At 45.4% G+C, this 21,026-nt stretch overlaps 3 protein-coding genes across 8 annotated transcripts in view; 2 read left to right on the top strand and 1 right to left on the bottom strand.

Annotated features, from left to right (window-relative positions):
- The window catches only part of LOC100121944 (teneurin-m), a 565,536-nt gene that overhangs the window by 391,771 nt on the left and 152,739 nt on the right, over positions 1-21,026 (bottom strand). For all 6 annotated transcript variants that reach the window (XM_032598389.1, XM_032598382.1, XM_032598379.1 and 3 more), the window contains one exon: positions 18,206-18,292. The gene's annotated coding sequence lies outside the window, so the exon portion shown is untranslated. The remainder of the gene's footprint in view (positions 1-18,205; positions 18,293-21,026) is intronic.
- On the top strand, positions 7,042-7,753 carry LOC100120682 (venom protein Y). The gene is made up of 3 exons (NM_001161696.1): positions 7,042-7,141; positions 7,227-7,454; positions 7,616-7,753. Exons 1-3 carry the CDS (start codon positions 7,072-7,074, stop codon positions 7,627-7,629), a joined length of 312 nt encoding a protein of 103 aa, NP_001155168.1. The 5' UTR covers positions 7,042-7,071; the 3' UTR covers positions 7,630-7,753.
- Positions 8,637-9,326, top strand: LOC107980648 (THAP domain-containing protein 4-like). Its single transcript, XM_016981640.2, has 2 exons — positions 8,637-9,001; positions 9,091-9,326. Exons 1-2 carry the CDS (start codon positions 8,865-8,867, stop codon positions 9,248-9,250), a joined length of 297 nt encoding a protein of 98 aa, XP_016837129.1. The 5' UTR covers positions 8,637-8,864; the 3' UTR covers positions 9,251-9,326.

Below are 21,026 nucleotides of genomic sequence, written 5' to 3'. Positions count from 1 at the left end.
GCGACACGCTCAATTGCAGCTGTCGATATTCCAGCGTGAACTTTCTCTCATTACAAGGAGCACAGAGAGTGCCTTTTATGATGTTGTACGTACGTGCTGCGTGTGCGTAAGTTGACGTTTGTTCAACTTATTTTCATCATGCGCTTCTCTGTACCTCCTCTTTTCCAAGAGTTAGTTTGCTTAGCTGCACGTCCTAGATGCAGTTAATTTTCTCTTTGTAGTGTATAATTCACAAGAGTTGACTTTATGTCGTATACATACACAAACACCTCATTACTTTTTAATTTTTCATGCGACGCGACTTATCAAATCGCCTAAGTGCTGTAATAATTTATAAACGACGATACATAAGTTATTCTGAATGTCGCGCGCAAACTGATTCTCCAGCAGCAAAGTGACGTGCGGAAAGTCAACTACTTAGCCCCACGACTCATTTCGCTCTCCCTCTCTTCGGCAAGCCGTCGCTTTTAAGAAGCATTTATAAACCAGCAAACAAAGCGAGGTAAAAAAAAGCTGCTTTGAGAGAGCGAATGAACCCTCGACGTGTGATTTGCACATGCAACGATGACTGGAGGCACGAAACATGTGGAGAAAAAAGAAGGGCTGCTGCTACTGGAAAGAGGAAGAATTCGATTACAGCACTTAACCCACTTCCACGCGCGAAGCTTTTATTTTACCCCCCCCCCCCCCTACCCATCCTCCCTGAACTCGCGGGTTACCCGCTATATAGCTTATCTGCAGCTTCGACTCGACTTCGGAGTTTCGAATGTCGATCGGAACCAGAAAGAGATGTTGCCGGCTCGGGTGAGTAAGGCTCTCTCTCCGCGCGTATCGTGATATAGGTACTACGACATTCTCTTTTCGAGCTTCCGATCTTTTGTTTTCGAGTACATACTTCTCTGTTTGCATCACGCTATTTGAATTTCTTTATTGGAGATGTGATTAATAATCTCAGCGTATTTTTTTCTAGTAATTTAATTTCTTCCTGTTCTGAACTGAATTTTGATAAAAAAACTCTGCACGACATGTTTTCAAAGTAATTCTGGTTCGACGAATTTTATTCTTATCTACGTATACGTCAGCTCTGCCAGTATGCAAAAGCGATATTATTTTCTCTTATATTTGTCAACTCTCGTACAATCTATTTCTGTCACGTTTAAGATATGCATGCATCTCAGGAATATATTATAGGATAATCTTGTGTATAGCGTGTTTAACGCGTCGATCAATATCGGAACCCATCATATCAAAGATTTTTCTGGGATCGTGAGTTTGCTTTAAATATAGATACAACGACGCTTAAATGCACTAGAAGTTCTCACCGACGCGTTGATAAAAGCGCATCAACCGTACATTTTCAACGAAAATACTCTTAGCCGAAATTGATGATCAAAAAATTAATAAACAGATGTTTCTATGAAAAGCCACGCTAACCGACGCCTATTTTTTGCACACAAAACTCGCAGGCTTATGATACACAACGCCCTTAACGTTTACAACCTTGAGAGCCTATATTCCCCTTTTACCCATCACTTGAAATCCACCCCCTTAATTCACTCGCTTGCTGCCTCATTTTCCCGCCAATTCTTCTCTTATCTCATCAACCTATCTTCCTACCGCCCCGTATGCTTGCCCGCCTCGCTTGGCCAACCAGTCATCCATTCGTCTCCATGAATAACGCATTTTCACGCGGGTGCGAATCGACACGCAGATGCTCTTCGCGCATATACCGATCTCTCAGCTGACGTCAGGGACTCGCGCGTAGGTGAATTTGGGTCATCGAATGCCCGATTGACGTGCGAGATCCTATAGTACCAGCACAAGTGTGCGGGTGCTGCCTTGGCGTGTATTTTGTCGCTCGCCGCACGAAGTGAAAAATATGTTATTGACGCCGTCTATAACCGTAGTAGTAGATAAACTCAAATTTTTCCTCTAGCTTCTCTAAATTTACTCTTTTTGAAAAGGACCATAAACTGAATAGCTACCGAAGCAGTTTTGACGGTGATTTTATCCTTGGTTTGTTGCACTTTTTGGAGAGGGAGAAGCGAAATCAACAAGTGCCAGACGATGGCCCATTTTTCCCGAGACAAACTTCGTTACAGGGAAGTCGTTCTTTACACTAACGCGTTCCTGTAGCTTCCTGAAGTGCGCGGAGTAATTGCTTTTTTCACACGAGCGACAGTCGATTAGATGAAATTAAAAGTTAATGGGTTTTATGAAGCCCATTCTGAAATTGAATGGCGTAGATTGGGAGGATAAGCGTTCTTATTATATTATTGCCAGATCCGGAATTGCAGCAATAATGGATTTTATACTCCGGATATTTGTGTCCCAGCTGCGACACCAATTGACTTTTTTTTTTTAAGTGGCATTTGTAACTCGAAAGTTCATCGCCTCATCTACGCAAGCCTTCCACGCTGCCCTATCTTGTGTCAACCCCACCCAAGATGCACCTCTCCGATCGACACCCACCCGTCCTATTTCTACTAGATCAACATTTACGTTGTCCTCCCATCTACGTCTAGGTCTACCTAGAGGTCGCGTTACCATCGGCCTGCCCTTCATGACACGTGCTGCCGTACGGTCGTCTCCCATTCTCGCTACGTGCCCTGCCCATCCCAATCTGCGCGATTTTATTATTCTGTTAATATTTGGTGACGCGTACAGATTGTGTAACTCATCATTGTGTAGTCTCCTCCATTCCCCGGTTTCCTCATCTTTCTTCGGCCCGTATATTTTTCGCAAGACTTTATTTTCAAATACCCTAAAACGGTTGTCCGCCTGCTTAGTGAGAGCCCACGTTTCGCACCCGTACAGAACCACCGGCAGTATTATTGTCCTGTATATTCTTATTTTAACGTTTTTAGACAACAGCCTCGGCTTAAGTAAATTACTCACGGCGTAGAAGCAAGCATTACTCGAATGGAGTCTCTTATTTATTTCGACATTAATCTCGTTTCTATCATTTATGGTCGTACCCAGATACCTGAATTCGCTAACCTTTTCAAAAGTAAAATTCCCAACTCTGAGATCTTCCTCCCCCCTCTGCAGATGCCTAGCTTATCCACAATCATGTACTTTGTTTTTGATTCACTCACTTCTAACCCTGTATACTCCACCGCTTTATGAGGATTTCCGCGTTTCTTGCTACCGTTTCCCTACAATCCCCCAGTATATCCAAATCATCTGCGTAGCCTAGTATCTGCGTTGTTCCATTAAGCGTTGCGCCCCACCCGGCTAACCTGCATTTTTCTAACGGCATATTCTAACGTTAAGTTGAACAGCACCGTAGAGAGTCCATCCCCTTGTTTTAAACCATCGCGTATCATGAAGGGTTCTGATACATTACCGCCTACTCGGACCTTTCCCGTGCTTCCGTTCAGACATATTTGAATTAATCTCACGAGTTTTTTCGGTACACCGAGAAGTACTAGAATTTGATACATTTTGCTTCGCTTAATAGAGTCGTACGCTTTTTTAAAATCTATAAATAGTTGGTGTATGGTTTCGCAAAATTCCCACTTTTTCTCTAACAACTGTCTTATGGTAAACATTTGATCGCTCGTCGATCTGTTGCGCCAAAATCCGCACTGAAAATCTCCTACTATATCTTCCGCGAATGGAGTGAGTCTAGCTTGTATTACGTTTGACAGAACTTAGTAGCACGTTGCTAAAAGTGAGATACCCCTATAGTTATTGCAGTCTGTCTTATCCCCCTTTTTAAAAATGATAGATTCCTTCCAATTTTCGGGTATTGTTTCATTTTTCCAGATGGCACATACTACTTTATAGATTTTGAAAGTGCCCTGGTAAAAATAACTTATTAAATCCGATTCAAAAGGTAATAGGTTGTAATTGGATTTCTTAATCGGAAATTATTCGAAATTATTCAATTAAAACCAATTTAATCGATTAAAATCTATTTAATCTGATTATAACTTTTAGTCGGTTTTAATCGGATTCAATCAGTTGTATTTTTCAACAAATATAACATTTTATTTAAAAACACAACTGTTTAAATCCGATTAAGACCGACTAAAACTTATAATCAGATTAAAAAGATTTTAATCGATTAAATAGGTTTTAATTCGGTAATTTCCGATTAAGAAATCCAATTAAACCCTATTATCTTTCGAATCGGATTTAATAAGTTATTTTTACCAGGGTGAGCTCGACGCCCCCATATTTGAGTAACTCAGCTGGCATAGTCATTTCCCGCGGCTTTGTTGTTTTTTAGTTTTTTAATCGCGGCCTCTACTTCTTGCTAGCTCGGATCCTCCACGTGGAGTTCAGCAGTGTGAATTTCGTCCCCTAATTCTTCGCTATTTTCGTGCACGTTTAATAATTTATCGAAATAATTTGTCCACAGCGACAGTAATTCGTTGTCATCTGTTACGAGGTCCCCGTTTTCGTCCTTCATCAATTGCGCTCTACTCCTAAAACCCTTTCTGATAGCGTTAATCCCTCTGTACATTTCGCGGGGGTTATTTTACTTACTGTCAGTTTCTATTCTCCTAATAAGATTCTTTTGATACTCCCGCTTCTTATTTCTGTAGGTCGCGCTCGTCTGTTTCCTTACGTTAGAATACTCTTCTACGGTCCTATCGCTTCTATTTTGTAAGCTATCTAATTTAGCCTTTTTGCGCCTTTCAAACCAGAGTTCGCACTCTTCGTCAAACCATGGTTTGCTCTTTGGCTTTTTCTTTTTACCCAGTACTTTGTTTGCGGCCTCTTTTACCGTTTTTTCGATGTCCCCCCATAAGCTATTCGGTTCGTCATTCCCCCCCGGCGATGTGTTTGCTTCTTCAAGTGCCTGAAACCTGTTATTAATTTCTATTTGGTACCTAATTCGCTCTGTTCTATCTCGTAGCTTCTCAATATCGAAGCTTTCTACCTTGTTTGCTCGCTTACTATTTTGATTCGCTACTAGTCTAGCTCTTAATTTGGCTACTACTAGGAAGTGGTCCGAGTCGCTATCTGCCCCTCTGTAAGCCCTTACGTCGAGAACATTAGTATGAAGTCTTTTTTCAATGAGGAAATGATCAATTTGGTTCTGTGTAGCCCCGTCCGGCGATGTCCACGTTGCCTTGTGTATGTCCTTGTGTTTAAAACACGTAGTTTTGATTATAAGATCTTTTGCCGCCGCGAAATGTATGACCCTAATACCGTTATCATTGCTGGCTTCGTGCAGGCTTTCCTTCTCTATAGTAGGCCTAAACATTTCCTCCCTACCTATTTTAGCATTGAAATCGCCTAATACTATTCTTGTGTCGTAAGACGCGAACTGGTCGATTACCTGCTCTAAAGTTTCGTAATAGAGATCCTTAGCTTCTTTTATTTGTCCTCCGTAGGACCGTGTACATTAATAAATACATATCTATACCATTCACCTTCGATAATGATGTACGAGAGCCTATCATTGACGGATTTGAAACTTTTAACCGAATGTATGATGCTTTTGCTTACGAGAAATCCGGTGCCTAGAAATTCCCCACTCCCGGCCCCATACAGGTACGTGAAGTTACCCGATGCTAGTACTCCGCCATCTGGCCACCGCGATTCCTGTATTGCTACCAAATCTAGACTGTACCTATCAGCTTCCTTTACGAGTTCTTTAAACGCGCCTGCTCTGTATAGACTGCGAACATTCCAAGTTCCGACCCTTAAGTCCCTTTTGGTTCGGATTTGATTTTTTTGAGCCATGATAGTATGTTAAACCCGCGCGCTTCGGATCCTGTTTCGATCGCAGGTGAGTCCACCGTTCTAGAGGTGATAACCCCCATACCTCTCTAGAACTAAGTATGAGAGCTTTTCGACTTTAACGAGGACAGTGTCAACTCGTCGTCAGACACACTACGGTTTCATTCTCGCATCCTAACGCCCCCCTGCAAGGCAGCGCGACTTCGCTGGCATCGTTACCGCGTAAGACCAGGTGACGAATCGTTCTACAAATCCCCTTTCGGGGCAGTTGTCATCGCTTCCGCATCCTCCTCGGCAGCAGGATTTTTGCCCATTTTTGTAATGTGTGATGAAAGAGATAGATTGAGAGATAAGAGATAATGTGAAGTGTTTTTTTGTTGTGGTGCTTGCGTAGTGTTTCTAGATGAATGCGTTCGACAGTGTGGGCTCATCACACCCACACCTGTTCCTATCGGCTGTCCGCAGCTGCTTATTCAATTTATTCGCAGCTAACCTCTTTCTCAGGGGCTGTTCCTCTATCCGCAACCTAAGGACGCGCTGTGTAGTGGTGATCGGCACCCACCCGTCCGATCTGGACGACAACGCCCAAACCCGCTTAGGGTAGCGGCATTGTAACAGTTGTATATTTATTAAATTATATTAAATGATTTATTAAGTTATTTAAAAAATCTTACCGCCGAGAATATTTTCCGTAAAAATACTAATATTACTACCAGAAATAGAAATTTAAAAGTTCCCTTCATTTTTTTTTTAAATCGGACTGCAAAGTCTTACAAGTGTATATTTCTATTAAACAGTGCACGTGCAAAATAGATATCTATACCTTAACATTTGTCGTGAGCTAGGCAAATGAAGGAAGTGATATATTGAAATGACTCATAGCAAAAGTGATAAGATATTCTTGTAAAACCAAACAACACCGTATAACATACTTTTGAATGATTTTTTAAAGGTTTCAAAAATATTTTACATGAGTATACTTAAATCACCATATTGATGTTACGTAACACCGGCAGTTCCTGTTTAGCCACAAGTAAATTCTTCAAAAAATGAAGCATTCAAGTTTAAAGAAAACATGATTAACATATTACAAATATTTCATTTTAGAATTGAACAAAGAAAATTGTTCCTGATACTTTAAATGTGTTGCAATGTACGTTATCGTTAGGCCATTACGAAAACTTTAACGCGTGCCTATAAAATCAAATATACCTTTGTTATTTACTTCAAGCTATGTGGCAAGTTAAGCGATAAGACTTACAATGTATTCTCTACTTGAATTTGACTATAAAAAGAATACTGCCGATGATACGAATCATTGGTAAAAAAGTATCAGTTGGAGTAAGATAGTGCCTTTATCATTTATCCAAAATGAAAGCCTTTACCGTGCTACTGGCTTTTGCAGTCATTTTCGTTATTCTATTCGAAGAGGCTACAGCAAGTAAGTTCTACCTTGCAGTAACATTAGTTTTCGCGTTTTGCATATTATTGTACAAAAAATATTGATTTTTTTTGTATTATTTTAGCTGTACCTTTCCAACTAGCTACGAATGATAAATCGCGATGCAATACTCCGTTTGGTCAATTAAGTCATCGTAAACGTAGCATTATGTTCAATGGCGGTTCAAACAGCAAAGTTTTTTACAAGTTTATAGAAAACACAAACTCTTGCGTACCATTCTACGGTCAAGAGTTGCCGCCATTTTATGGATTTCGAACTGAAGCAGAATGTGACTTGCATTGCAGGAATATATGTAAGTTGAACAAATGCATTACGCGTAACTTTAGAATAGACTTTGCGCTGTAATAGCATGTAGTTTTGATCATCGTGCAAATGATTGATAGATTTAGAAAAAAAAACATACCTACTGTTTTGTTATAAATCTTTTATAAACTTTCTTCGTTTATGTTTCAGATCACAGCCAGTAATTAAATGACTGGAAATATCTTAAAACTTCTGTTACCATCATTTTCAGGAAGAAGAAGATGCGAAAAAGACTATAAAATGTATAAAATATTCACTGACCAATAAATACTATATATACTCAAAGAACTAAATGTGCTTATTCAAGGCGTTCATAAAAGCCCACGTGAAATACAATATAACAGAAAGCTGATTTAGAGCGAGCCAATTTATCATGACAAATCAGAGCTGCACATTCTATCACATAAATAAGAATAAAATTTATACTTTCAATACGAATGCTCATTCATGCGACCACCTAACGAACACTTTGACTCGCAAAACTAAAAGAAAGCCGCACCGAAAGAAGTCGCGCGCTTCGCATAGGAAAAGCGCCATGGCTTTTCTAGCGCCTGCAGGTCTCGTTCCGCTGCATTCACGATCTCATGCAAATTGTGCGCGTACGTTAATCTCACGCTCCAGCGTCACATCCTCGTCACCCTGTTGGCATAATTCGCTCGATTTACAAGCATTATCGCGACGTGTCGCATTTAATCGCGGCGTCCCCGAGAATCGGGTTAGCTTTCCTTGTCCAGTCCGCGACGCGCGCGTTGCGCTCTTCCAGCGCATTTTTTGCGTACAATGTCCATCTGTCAGTCTCGATTCTCGTATACAGTTGGGTGAAGGCGAGCTGGAATTAATCTTACGTGAATTGAAAGAATTAAAATGCGGAAACATTTCATTGCTATTATTTGTGCGAGCTTAGCATAGAATAACGTTTGAAACTGGAAAGATATTGGTTGCCTTAAATTTTCTTAATACTGTTTTGAATTGTTAACATCAAAGTTGACTGCAAAGCCTGTTGATTTTTTCTGAACCAATCCATATGTTCCGGACGTAACTCATATGCCCGAATAGACAAGGCGATTCGTGGCTTCAGGCCAATACGGTTAGGAGTGATTTTATAATCATTCCTAGACTGCCACGACCCCCTCTAGGAGTTTTACTCCGCGGATTTTGAGGGTCACTTTCAGTGCGGAGAGGCTAAAGGGCCGATCTGTGACTGCCAGGCCAGAGAGTCGAGTAGCGGGAGGCGTTCGCGTGAACACATGACTGCATGTGTATTCGGGGGTAAGTGGCGCTACTGGTGACGGATTCATGCAACAGCGTGGGATTTGCGTCGTAATATTTCTTAGCGTTTCGTCGTGTTTCGTATATTAAACAATAAATATTTCGTAAATAAATAAGTGTAGACAGTAAAATGGGCGGCTCAACATGCTGTGTAGTTAACTGTAAAAATACAGCTACCAATAGCAACTGTAGATTTTTCAGATTTCCTCGGATGAGTTACAAACTGGAGCAAAGAAGAAGGTGTATTTCTGCTATCCGGAGAGTCAAGTACGCATCAACATAAACATAACCTCCTTTATGATTTTCAAAATAAAATTAAAATATTGAACAAAACGTTTTCAACTAATTTTTTGTAGTCCTGACGGTTCATCGTGGTCACCAACTTCAAATGATTTAATATGCAGTGCACATTTTGTTGGAAATAAAAAATCTGAAGAGCAAAATAGCCCAAGTTACGTTCCAACTATATTTCCAACAGTATATAAATCAAGGAAGATTAATGTAACAATGGAGTGAAAAAAAATTACGAAGGTATGAAGTTAAAATGAAAACAATTTGTTGAAAATCCCACCAGTTCAATACTGCAACCCGCAAGTTATATCAGCAGACACTTCGTCGCGCAATCAAAGCGCGTCGTTAACAATGCAGAATAATGCAACTGCCGCGCCCTTGCTATCCGCTCGTAGTCATCGAAAATCGGCGCGGCCGTTTTAATGATTAATGATTTTCGCCAACAAACCGATGAAACGCGTCCTCCACACACAGACGTGAGAGAATGCGCGCATTGTTGTTTGCCGCGCAATTGTCACTCCGATTGAATCGTTCATCTGTAAAGCGTCGCAAAAATGCATACATGCTACTCGTGATGAATGAGGCACGCGTCTCTCGCTGATTGCAAAGATAAATCGAATCTTTCTTTGTCGCATGCGCGAGTTCACAATTTCATTATTTTAAACGAAAATCGTTAATTCAATTCCTCAATTTCGCACGACAAAGCCTGTGCATTATGTATACGTTTCTCTATCCGGGATAATATACAGCTGCGCGAGGTAGTCCAATCTTTTTCTCCCCTTCCCTTAACGCACACATAAAGCAGAGCAGCTGCAGAAGAAGTATAGCGGCAGTAGCTCGCGGAGTAGAGCCTCTCGAATAAAAATCCGCGCTATCCTGTGCAAATAGATAAAAGAATACGAGCTTTCCGAGCGCGGCGGCGGCGGCGGCGGCACGCGTCTACAGGTGAAGCCGGAGACGACGATACGTGCATTAGCACAGCGAACGCGCGAGAGAGATACCTCCCCGTCGAGAGAAACCAGGTCGCGTACGCTCGTCGCCGCGATACCCCGTGATATACATTCGAAATTCTTCATTGGCCTACTACTACTGCTGCAGTAGCGTAGGAGTAGCTGCTCGAAAATTCTTTGATACGTTTCCTCGAGTATGATGATACGCGGCGCGCGCGTGCGGAAATAAATTCAGCGGAGATGATACGACGTTATTTATCAAGCTCTGCAGAATTTTTCAGCGGAGAGAAAATCTAGGGAATAATTTTATCAAGCGAGACAAGTAGCCGGGGAGAATCGAGGAAGGTTTCAATCGGCTTTTCTTTCGGTCTAAGTAGCACGCGTTATTTATACACATATCCATTAATAAGCGAGTATAGATAAGATTGGTCGACAACAAAGCTCCGTATGAAAACAAAGCAATTCACAGTTCGCGGCGATGGCAACGTCGTTGGCTCGGAGCTGCCCTCGTCGGCTATCTTAACGGCTCTCCGGAGCCGACGTCGGGCCTATGTCGAGCTGGACGTTGCCTCTCGGAATCCCAAGCTGCCTTCGGCGGCGATAAGTCCGACGCGCGCTGTTGCTACTGCTTCGTCTGAGAAAGAGGCGATAATGCGACTGAACGAGCCATTTCTCACGCGCCAGCTTTTACTTTCTTCTCCAAAGCTGCTAGTCACCGTTGTTGTGGACGGTTGTATAAATTGCGCGTATTTAAATCACGCAGATACTTTATTTCGTTATTTTCGCGCGTTTTGCAAGATTTACTTTGGTGCGTCGTGTACAAGCAAGAGGATTTTTGTGTCCGAAGCATTTCCCTAAACTTTATACCCTCCGTGCGAAGCAACAATCGCCTCGAGAGTTGTATAAATGCACTCGGGACGCTGCCGCCTTCACTCCGGTTAATTTAGAGAGGCGCTCGTGGGTGTAGTAAGTATAAAGGCTTTATTTTTTCTTCAGCGAGGGATAAATTTACCTTCCGTGCGTTACACTATCATGTCGTGTGATGCAATGAAAACATTCGTCGGGACTTATTATTTCGTAACAGTCATAATAATTATGATAATGCTGCATTTTTCAAAAATTAGTAAAACATATCGTGGAATTTTTCAGACTACATCCCATCAATTGATTTTCCTCCTACCAACAATAATCAACTGTGGATAATAATACATTCTGCTTCATCCTTAATTTCCATGGAATGTCCGTATTAAAAGTTTATCTCTGTTCGTACGGTTACGCGTCCGCTGTAATTTCGAGCGTAATATAGCAGCTTTTTTGCCCTCCTTATTCGCGATTCGGCCGGCGTCATCGCACTTTCTTCCGAAACGTGCCAAAGCGGCTCATTGAGAATTCCGTGCGTCAATATGAGAGAAGAAACCCTTGCGCGAGCGAATCGAGGCAATCGATATAAAAATTCCGGGAGCAAACGTGCCTCAAGAATCGCTGCCGAACCCGCCGTAATTTCTCCGTCGCTCCAAATCAAGGGATGTAGCGTAGTAATCTGCCGAAACTCATTTGGAAATTTAATTCTTTAATGCGTTCGATTTTCGATGTTATTATATAATGTTCCGTGTTCAGCCCTTTTTTTGATTGCGTACTGTTTAAAAATTCTCTAAGACCAAGCAAGTGTTTTCAGACTGCCTTTAAAAAATACTCCCCCCTGCATCAGAAGCTTGAAAAAAGGTTTCCTTGACCGAGAACGCAAATTAAAGACACGGCGAGGGAGGAGCTTTGAAAGGGTCGTCGATTCCTTGGACACCCCGCGTCTCAATGACGGTAATAACATTAATTTCTTGTCAGTCGTACGCAGGAGAAAAAAAAGAGTACGAACGGGCGACAGCTTGCGCAAACGAAAGCAAAAGTAAAGAGACTAGTCGTATACGTCGCAGAACGGAGGAGGTTTCGTGCTCTATGGCAGTATAAGTTCTAGTTGTTTTTGTTGGGCTTTTTTGAGAAAAAAGATTTCATTCATTTTTCACATTCTCTGCAATTTTTTTCTTTAACCGCGGGCCTATGAATATTATAGACTTTTTGCTGTCAAAATTTTTGCTCTTTCAGTGATGAACTTGATTGCTTTCTATTATGCTCTAGTATAGTTGAAAGATGTTTCTACGGAAGTCAGAAATTTCTCACGTAAATAAGAGTCTATTGTTGTCGTCGTAGCATTTAAAAAAAAACCTATGCATTTTCAGGTATGCACATACGGACGGCCGTGATTTGGTCGTATTGTCCAACGAATCCCAAGCCTCATAAAAATGTCATGAACCAGAGGAGTTGCATTATGCAACTCTGTCAATCTTCTCGCGACACTTGCAGCTTTTGGAGGTGCTGCGCCGACGAAACAGAGGACGAAAAATATTCTTTTGAATTTTAATCAAAAGTTATGTCGTCTTGTGTACCCGTTTATCCGGCTATATATTCAGAGGGCGGGTGGGAAGATGCGGCGTTTCGACTCCCGTGAGTGTCGAGATCAAGGAATGGTATTCATTTCCGGCAGGTGGCGGGTATTTTTATTCCCCCTTTTATTATTTTTTCTTTCATTGTCGTGGATAAATGCTTCCAGTAAATATTATCAATAAAGTAAGTTTAAATATCGAATCGCACCCAAGTATCACTGAAAGAAGCAATGCCGCAGCAGCTTGAAGCTTGAAAAGGGTGGAGGAGAGTTCAAACGCCGCAGTGCCATCGAAAAGCGAGAAAACCGAAGGTAAACTCGCAAGTAGATTTGTGGCTAAGTCAAAAACCGTCTGGAAGAGCAGAAAAATACGTGTTAGTGGGTGGACATCGTTCGAAATAAGAAAGAAAGAAGGAAACAGAAGAGAGTTTACTCGTTGAGTAAACGGACGATAAATCCAGCTTGGCAAATAAAACGAGAGGGAGTGAGAGAAAGAGGGAAAATTTCAGTCGCAGCAGTCGTGGGACACAATGCGACTCGTTATCGTACAGCTTCGCTCGGACACTTTCCTCGGCGGCTCTTCCCTTTTTCCCCTCTCTTTTTCTCTCTTCGGGCCGCTTCCACCTTCCTCATCATCCTCCTCTTCATCTCTCCTCTCAACGTTCCTTCTTTTCATCGTTTTATTACAAGACGCGTGTCTCTCGTCAGGTCCTTCATTTTCCCGCGTCATTTCCACCTGCGCTTCCGTCTTTAAAGCGAAAAATTAACGAACGCCGACGCGGATTTTCCTCCAGCGCCTCCTTCCGGCTCTTTTTTTTCATCGTCGTATTATTGTTATCATTACGCTCGTAATTATTGCGCCTTGCGCGCTCCGCCGGTTTTATAATTGCGAAAAAGGTGCGCCGGAGTATAATTGAAACTACGTTAGAAAAACGAAACTTCCTCAATTACCGCGCGCGAGATCGGGAAAAATTCGCGCGCGAAAATTTTAGTTTCTTCCCTTCTGCCTGGCCGGCTCCCTTTCTCTGCTCCTCTTCTTCGCTCTTCTCATTGTGCGGGAGGCTTGCGAGGGAGAAAGGAGGTCAGGGGGATCTGGAGAAAAGGAGAAAGATTCGCGTACATTCTCACTCTTTCTCTCTCTCTCTCTCTCTCTCTCTCTCTCTCTCTCTCTCTCTCTCTATCTCTCGACTGACTCAGCTCCCCTCATTAATGCGAACCGCATTATTTTCCATTTGCGCGCGCCGAGGAGAAAAGACGGTAAGAGATGCGTTGTACGCGACAATGCGATATTTCTTCTCGGCGCTCCTTTTTTTCTTCTCTCTTCTTTCTTGTAAGGGAATCCCTTTATATTCCTCGTCTGACCTCTTTTCCATCTTTATCCAGGAGTTTCGACACCCCTTTGCAAAGCTCTCTCGCGCGGCCAACTGTCTTTTTTCATCGCGCGCGACGCCGTGCACGCTGAATTTTCAAAATGCGCGAGCGAGATTTTTTCGGAGGGCTCTCGACTTGGCACGAATTTTGCGAAAAATCCGATTTAATGAGAGTTTCTCAAATGCCCGGAATTTTTCAGCGCAACTCTCCGAGATATTTTCGTATATTACGTAAGCCGAGCATGTCAAATCAGGCATCAAGGCAAGGAAAACGTTCTTAAGACCACGAGTACGTTATTATCATCTTTCGCAAGGCGTACTTTCCCGAGAGCTATGTAAAAACCCGACTAGGCGAAAGATCCGTATCAAAAACACTCGAGTCGATCACGCGCGCCCGTGTGTAATATGCGTAGATCACGAAACCCACACGCTTGCATTCATCCATCGCGTTCTCGCGCGCTGCACCTACACAGCCTCCCTCGGCTCTATACAAACACGGCGCGCAATGAATGAGTCTAACGGGCATTGTTAACATCGCCGAGGGCGGCTGCAACGGCATTGTTTCCACTCGCCTCCGCGCGACCTCGAGCACAAGTGCTCCGCAACTTTTTTCCACTGGACCGAGTCGACGTGCGGGGGCTTCTAGACGCGCCTCCGCACTGCACATCGCGTGGCTTCTTATGCGCATCTGGAGAAGGATCTGCTAGTCTTTATCTTCGCGCTCGTTCTGATTTTAGGTTTCTTAGAAGTTACTTATGCTACATGTGCTAGGCGTTTTATGTACTTCTTTAAAATTATTGGCTGGTGTCTTGTGAAGCCTATTCTGTCGGAGACATTCAAATTCGAAAGCGGCAAGACGGAGAGGGAAAATTGGTACTTTGCATTTGCATGTGAATTGTCTCGTAACGACGTCGACGTCGCGCCAGTAACCTGCTCTCCGTCTCTGAATGCCGCATTCTTCTCTGCCGCGCGTCTTATGCGCACAGTTGTGGAACGAATCGGCGCACCTCGTTGTTCTCCGACGCTCGGCTACGGATGTGCGTGGGCTAAGCATTAATTCGTCGAGCGCTTTGTTTTCTCCTCCGTGCCCTCGAGTTCGTTGGTTTTTACCCCAGCCGGCAGAAGTGGGTCACGAGCTACCCCTGATTGGATTTTTGCCGTTGGACTATCCAAAGGGTTTCTTCCTTTAGCGGCTGCGTTTGCAATATCACGTATTGGCGCTTAAATGTAATCAGAATGTCCGAAATTACTAGTACAAGCGGATAATCAATTCATCTCGTGGTGGCAATACATAACCAGGGGCAGATCACGTTGGTCCCTCTCTCTAGCGAGCGCACGCGCACGCATGCATTCCTCTCGGGAAACTCGGCCACAGTAGCGCACACCTCCCAGCCCCTCGGTACAGGCCTCTAAATTCTCGTGTGTAACACGTGTATAATCCGTCAGCACCGCGGCGGCAACGGCGACGGCGATCCTCGTTCGTGACTCGGCTTAAATTAGCGCGCCCGCGCGACTGTCGCAGCCAGAGATTTTTGGGCGGCGTGCAATCGATGTCGCGCCATCAGTTGCAGCGGCGGTATAGCGTCGACGGCAGCGATTGCTATTGACAAATCGGCTCCCGCCGATGCCGGTCGGTCATCAGTCATGCCAGTTCTCGCGCGCGAGCCCGCACTGTGGTCGCGGGAGTTGTAACGACGTTCCACACGAGGTTCGCCGTCGCCGTCATGCGCCCGCTGCCCCGGTGGGGTGGAGTCGCGCGCGTGTGTCTGTGTATTAACATAACTGATCGAGGGGTTGATTTTTTAAGGGGTGTGAGGTTTGTCATATTGCCGCGAGCCGACCGTTTAGCGGACGCGAGACATGTGCGGATAAACGTGTATGATTATTTCGGAACTGTCGCGAGGCGCTGGTAAATCGGAAGAAAGAGATGGATAGAGATCGCGCATCCGAGGTGGATCGATCGTCGAACGGGAGACAGCGATGCAGTGCCGGGATCGAGCTACCTTGGGAATTCAATTATACGAGCGAGAGAGAGAGAGAGAGAGAGAGAGAGAGAGAGAGAGAGAGAGAGAGAGAGAGAGAGAGGGGCTCGCGGAACAATGGTCTGGCCGCTCGATAATGAAGGGACCGCGCGGGTTATCGAATCTCGCGGTATTTACGGGAGGGGGGTTTATCGCGTTAGTCACGCTATTTTACTGATCGACGTGCATCTATGCGCACTTTTCATTCCAAGCCATAAACGAGCTGCATTTTTTGCAAGCGCGGAGCGCATTATTTTTCCACTGTGCATCCATTAAGAAAGCGAATAAAAAGCCTCCAGTGTATCTGTACGACGAGCTATACCCCCCGACCACGCCGACAAAGACAAACGGCTCTAATTACGCTAATTACGCGCGACTTTTCCCGCAAAGGATCTTCCGGATGCCGGCCGCTCGCCACCTTTCATCGTTTTAATTTCGCGCGCGCGCAATCGTCAAAACAAACAGTAGCCTACTCGACGTTCTGCGCACAAAGCTAAAACACGAGGCGGCGGCGGCGGCGGACTCGCTATATGCAAAAGACATGGCCGCGGTAGAAATCCGCCAGGCCTTTGACTCTCCCATACGGCACAGCGGGCAACAGCGACGTAATTACGTTACAAGTGCGGAAAGTAAGGGAGAGGCGTATGGTTCTCTCTCTGACGTTCGACCATGCGTTCAAACGGGAGACCACAGCGCTTCCGCCGATAACCTCGTTAAAGCGAGAACCTGCTGCTGCTGCGAGGAGACCAGACTCAAATTCGTTTGACGAGCCGACGATGAATTAAGGCTGCCGCGCGAAAAATTTCACGGCGGGGGACGTTTCTTTTGCCTGGTGTCGCGAGGTAGAGGAAAGTGAGCGGTTTTCTTTGCGGGAGCAGGTCTAGACGCACTCGCATCCAGGACCGAATGTATTCTCGCAATTGCATTTAACGTATGCAACTTCATTACAGAACTCTCCCTTCTTCAGCCCCACAGCCACAGGGAAAGCTCTGTTCCGCGTCGCGGGGGCGCGATACAGAGTCGCTGCTGTACCGAGACCGAGGCTGCTGAGGGAGAGAGAGAGAGAGAGCGTATTTGGCTAAAGTAATCAACATATTAAGCAAGGCGCGAAGGTCTTACGGACAAAGGCGAAGATAAGGCTCACGTAGCAGCGGCCGAACAGATACGAGAAAGAGAGAGATAGAGAGATAGAGGACGAGCTCTAATGGCCGGCTCGTATTAGCATCTGAATGCAGCATATAGCGGCAGCAGCAGCAGCAGCAGACCCGGGATATCAGTTCTTTCAACACAATGCAAAGGCGTCCTCCTGTTCTTTTTTCACCTTCTTCTCCTCGCTCTGCTGCAGTGTATAGCGCCGCGGACCCTCTCGCTAAACTGGAAAACGCTCTATCACGCGTGATCACGTTATACGGGCTGTATAGATGCGCCTGGAGTTCTTGGCCTGCCTGCACGAAGCTGCGCGCTGGCGATGCTCCGGGTCAACGTGCAGACTGGGTAAATGGGACGAGGAGACGTTTTTGGAATTCGACGAACGATCCTCTATACAGTCTCTTTGAGAGAGAAACGCGATGCTGCCATAGAGAGGCCGTTTGAGCTTGATACACCTATGGGCTTTGCGTTGTTTCTTTTATCAATCGATTATCGTTTTTATTACAAGCAAGTTGGTAACGTAAAATTGCAACGGATACCACTTGTAATTTGCAATTTAGCACGTAACTTTGATAATCTAAACTTGTGTTTGAAAATTTGATTTTATCAATTTTACCGTGCTGATTTCATCGTCGACTTACACGCTATGTAATACGTACAGCGTCCAAAGGTGCTTAAACATTTCAAAGTTAAATTTCATCGAGTGTTTCCTGCCCTTCGAGTCAACTTTGCAATCAGACTGCATCAACGAAAGAAGTCAAATCAGTCGAATCAATAATGAAACGCTTATTCGCCCACAAAGCTCGAAAGAGATGAAGCAGCGGAGCATTACCTCCGCGCCACACACTCTCGGGAGTGCGCGCAAACCGACGACATCCTCTGATGCAGCGGCAGCCAAGTCGAGTTGCCTATTCAGGGCACGTAGATTGCTAACCTAACTTGTTTAGCGGTTTTAGCGGTATTTGATTAGTTGAGTGAATTTCCGAACTGTTCCATCGGCGCTCGCTCGCTCGCGTACCAAGCTCCATGCGTATATAGCTGCCTCGTCCTCGTCCCAACAAGCTGCGGAGCATATCGCTACTGCAGCTAGACGCGACGACGACGTCTTGCAGACGCGCGTGAGTCGTAACTTTGCGTGATGCAGGGAAGGCTCGAGCGGCTGTGTGCGCAAGGGGCTGCATGAAAGCTAGGCATCACGCACGGGAAAATTCGTCGAGTCCAGTGGAACCAGGCGCGTTGATCAAACGATCACTCACCTTCAGAGTAGTTCATGACCTTTCATGTACCTCGGGCTTCACTCCTCGCTGGAGTCGCGCCGCCTCGAGGATCGTCTCCGCTCGGCCCTGCAATCACAAAGAGACGTCACAATGAGACTTCTGGGCTGGCTGGTTGTCTGTCTGTCGCCAGCTCCTCCCGCGCTTTTAATTGAAACTTAATTAAATCCGTCGGCGATTGCAGACGCGCGGAATTAGACGTATTTCGCTCGAGAGATTATTAAGGGATGTGCTCGAGCTCGAATAACTCTGTACTGTTCTACTGTACGCAGCGGGACAGGTGGGAATAACATAGCTAGCGAGGCTGCTCCGAAAATTAAGGGATAAATTATTTCGTCGTCGGTGCGAACTCGCACGGGCGTCTGCGCCCTTTTTCGACGCAATATCTGTCCAAACAACTTTTGGCCTCGAATAAAAAACACGGAAACTCTTTCCTATATAATACGATCTCTGCTGTTCGATAGACGCGCGCGCGTTCCTGGCGCCGCCTGAGCTTTCAATAGACCGCCGCCGCGCGCGTCTCCTCTTGATATATCTCACCTCCGGCGGCAATTCCTTTATGATAATCCAATCCCACCGGCGGCTCTCTCTTTTTTCCCCTCTCTTCCGCCATACCTCCCGACATACCCGACGTAGCTACCGGCGTATACGAGAGGCCATTGTTCGCCGGCGAAATGAAGCTCTTGAGCCTATATACTATACAGTATAGGTACATTGCTGGCCCAAATATGAGCACGAGCTCGCATCGGCAGACGCTCCAATTGCAATTTTTTCCGCCGGCACAGCTCTCGCATCAATAATAAACAACCTAGGCGTTCGCGTTTATCGATATTGCTCGGCTATCGGCTGCGCGCGCATTTCGCCTCCTCACTTTCTCCCGGCGCATAGGGCTTTTCTTTTTTGCCTCGTCGTTCGCTGAATATTTATGGCTAGGGCGAGAGTCTTTCGTTGCCTCGCGTTCGCTCGTTCGTTCGCCGCGGATATTACATAGAGTTATGCAGAGGCATAGCGCATGTTAAGTGTTGTTGTAAGCTTGAATGCTGATGCTGTTGCAACAGAGACTGCGGGATAATGATGATGTTCTTGGGGTAATTATAAGCAGCTTTTCAAAACGCGCGGCGCTGTGTAACGCATTCATTCACCTCGCATTGCGGATATTTTTACGAAATTGAGACATTCTTCGGCGATAGGAGCGTAAAGTAAGCGGTTTACAACGGAATAAGCTTTGAAGACGAGTTCGGATCGTGAGTATGGGTATACACAGCTTCTCGAAACATCACCTCAGCCCTGCTAAATACGCTTGTAAACTAACGACGCGCACGCGACTCTCATCCGATGAAACAGCACGCTCGACATCGAAGCTATGCACAGGAAGAGCAAAGGGCCGATATTGCAGGAAGAACACGCGCGCAGCCACGTTATATTCCGTACAGGTCGTTCGCTCGCGCGCGCGAGTTGCTAATTAGCACGCCAGATGGACACGTCGTTTGCGGCTGTATCGGGCTTAGTTGGCCAATAAGTCGTCCTCGTCGTCGACGTCGCGGCCATACTTCCTCCCTCACCCTCACGTGATTCCCATTAACGGCTAAAAACACAGCAGTCAGTAGCTCGCCTGTATATACCTATATATAAGTGCGAGGGAAAATATCCGGGCTAACGATCGCCAAAGTTACGGCGATGTTTGGGAAATAATTAGCGAGCTGGCGGCAGCTTGCGACTTCTTTCAAGCTTGCTGCGCGCGATTTTTCACCGTATATTCTATATACTCGCCGAGAAGTCCGCGGTTGACTTCGCTCCAGTTGTAAGTTTTTATTTCCGCGGGCGCTCTCGGCAGTTCGTTATACACGCAGAAGAGAAATCCGTTCGGCGCACTGTTAGCTGCGCGCGGCAAAGTCGTAAAGTGAAATATTTTTAGTGGCGAAAAGTTCGTTAGCCGAGTGCGGGGAACGATCGAGACTTTGGTGCTTCGGCGCAACTTAATTAGAAACTTCATTTTTATCAAGAAATATCGGTCGGCGTCGCGCGGGGGGATGACCATCCTCGTTTCAACTTTTTTTACAGCGCACCAGAGCGGCCGCAATGACTCGCGCGACCCAAACAAAAGCTCGTAACACACACTCCGGTGGGGAGTTTAAAGCTTGCGTGGAGGATCCTCGGTAGGTCTAATTAGAAAATGGTCCCGCTGACACGGCGCTGACCAGACTCCGAGACACGCGTCGCGCGAGAGCTAACCAGTGAGAGGAATACCGTCGCCTCGGCAAGCGGCCGGAATCAATATTTCGGTTTAATTAGACGACATTCCGATCGCCATTAAGAAGCAGCTGCCAAACCTCCGTTTCCACTCTTTCCGCTACCGCCACCGCCGCCGCCGCCGCCGACGACGACGCGCTCGGTTCTGTCCTGGCGCTGCTGGCTCTCGTACAAGGGGCTTATAGATTATACGCGCAGGACGTTAATGCGGCTTCGAAATAGTTTCCGGAACTAATTTACCCGCTCTCTTGCAACTCCATAGAGCGTCGACGCGAATGCTCCCCCGCACACGCGCACACCCTGCCCCCTCTCTCTCTCTCTCTTTGCCGTCTACTCTTTATTTCTTCCCCCCCCCCTCTCTCTCACTCTCACTCATTGAGCTATCGAGCCCGTAAAATCGCCTCGCGACTTTACTGCGCGCCGAATCCCCGGGCAATTTAAGGAAGCTTTTGAATTCGCAAGTTCGGCTGCCGCCGTCTTATATCCACACGCGGCCGCGGGAGAGAGGATAGCGAAAGTTTTCCAGAATTCCCGGTGCGCTGCAATTTTTTTC

Source organism: Nasonia vitripennis, chromosome 1 (assembly GCF_009193385.2).
Source record: "Nasonia vitripennis strain AsymCx chromosome 1, Nvit_psr_1.1, whole genome shotgun sequence".
Classification (NCBI taxonomy): domain Eukaryota; kingdom Metazoa; phylum Arthropoda; class Insecta; order Hymenoptera; family Pteromalidae; genus Nasonia; species Nasonia vitripennis.
Note: the sequence above shows the minus strand (reverse complement) of the source record. Positions and strands in the feature narration are given on the sequence as shown.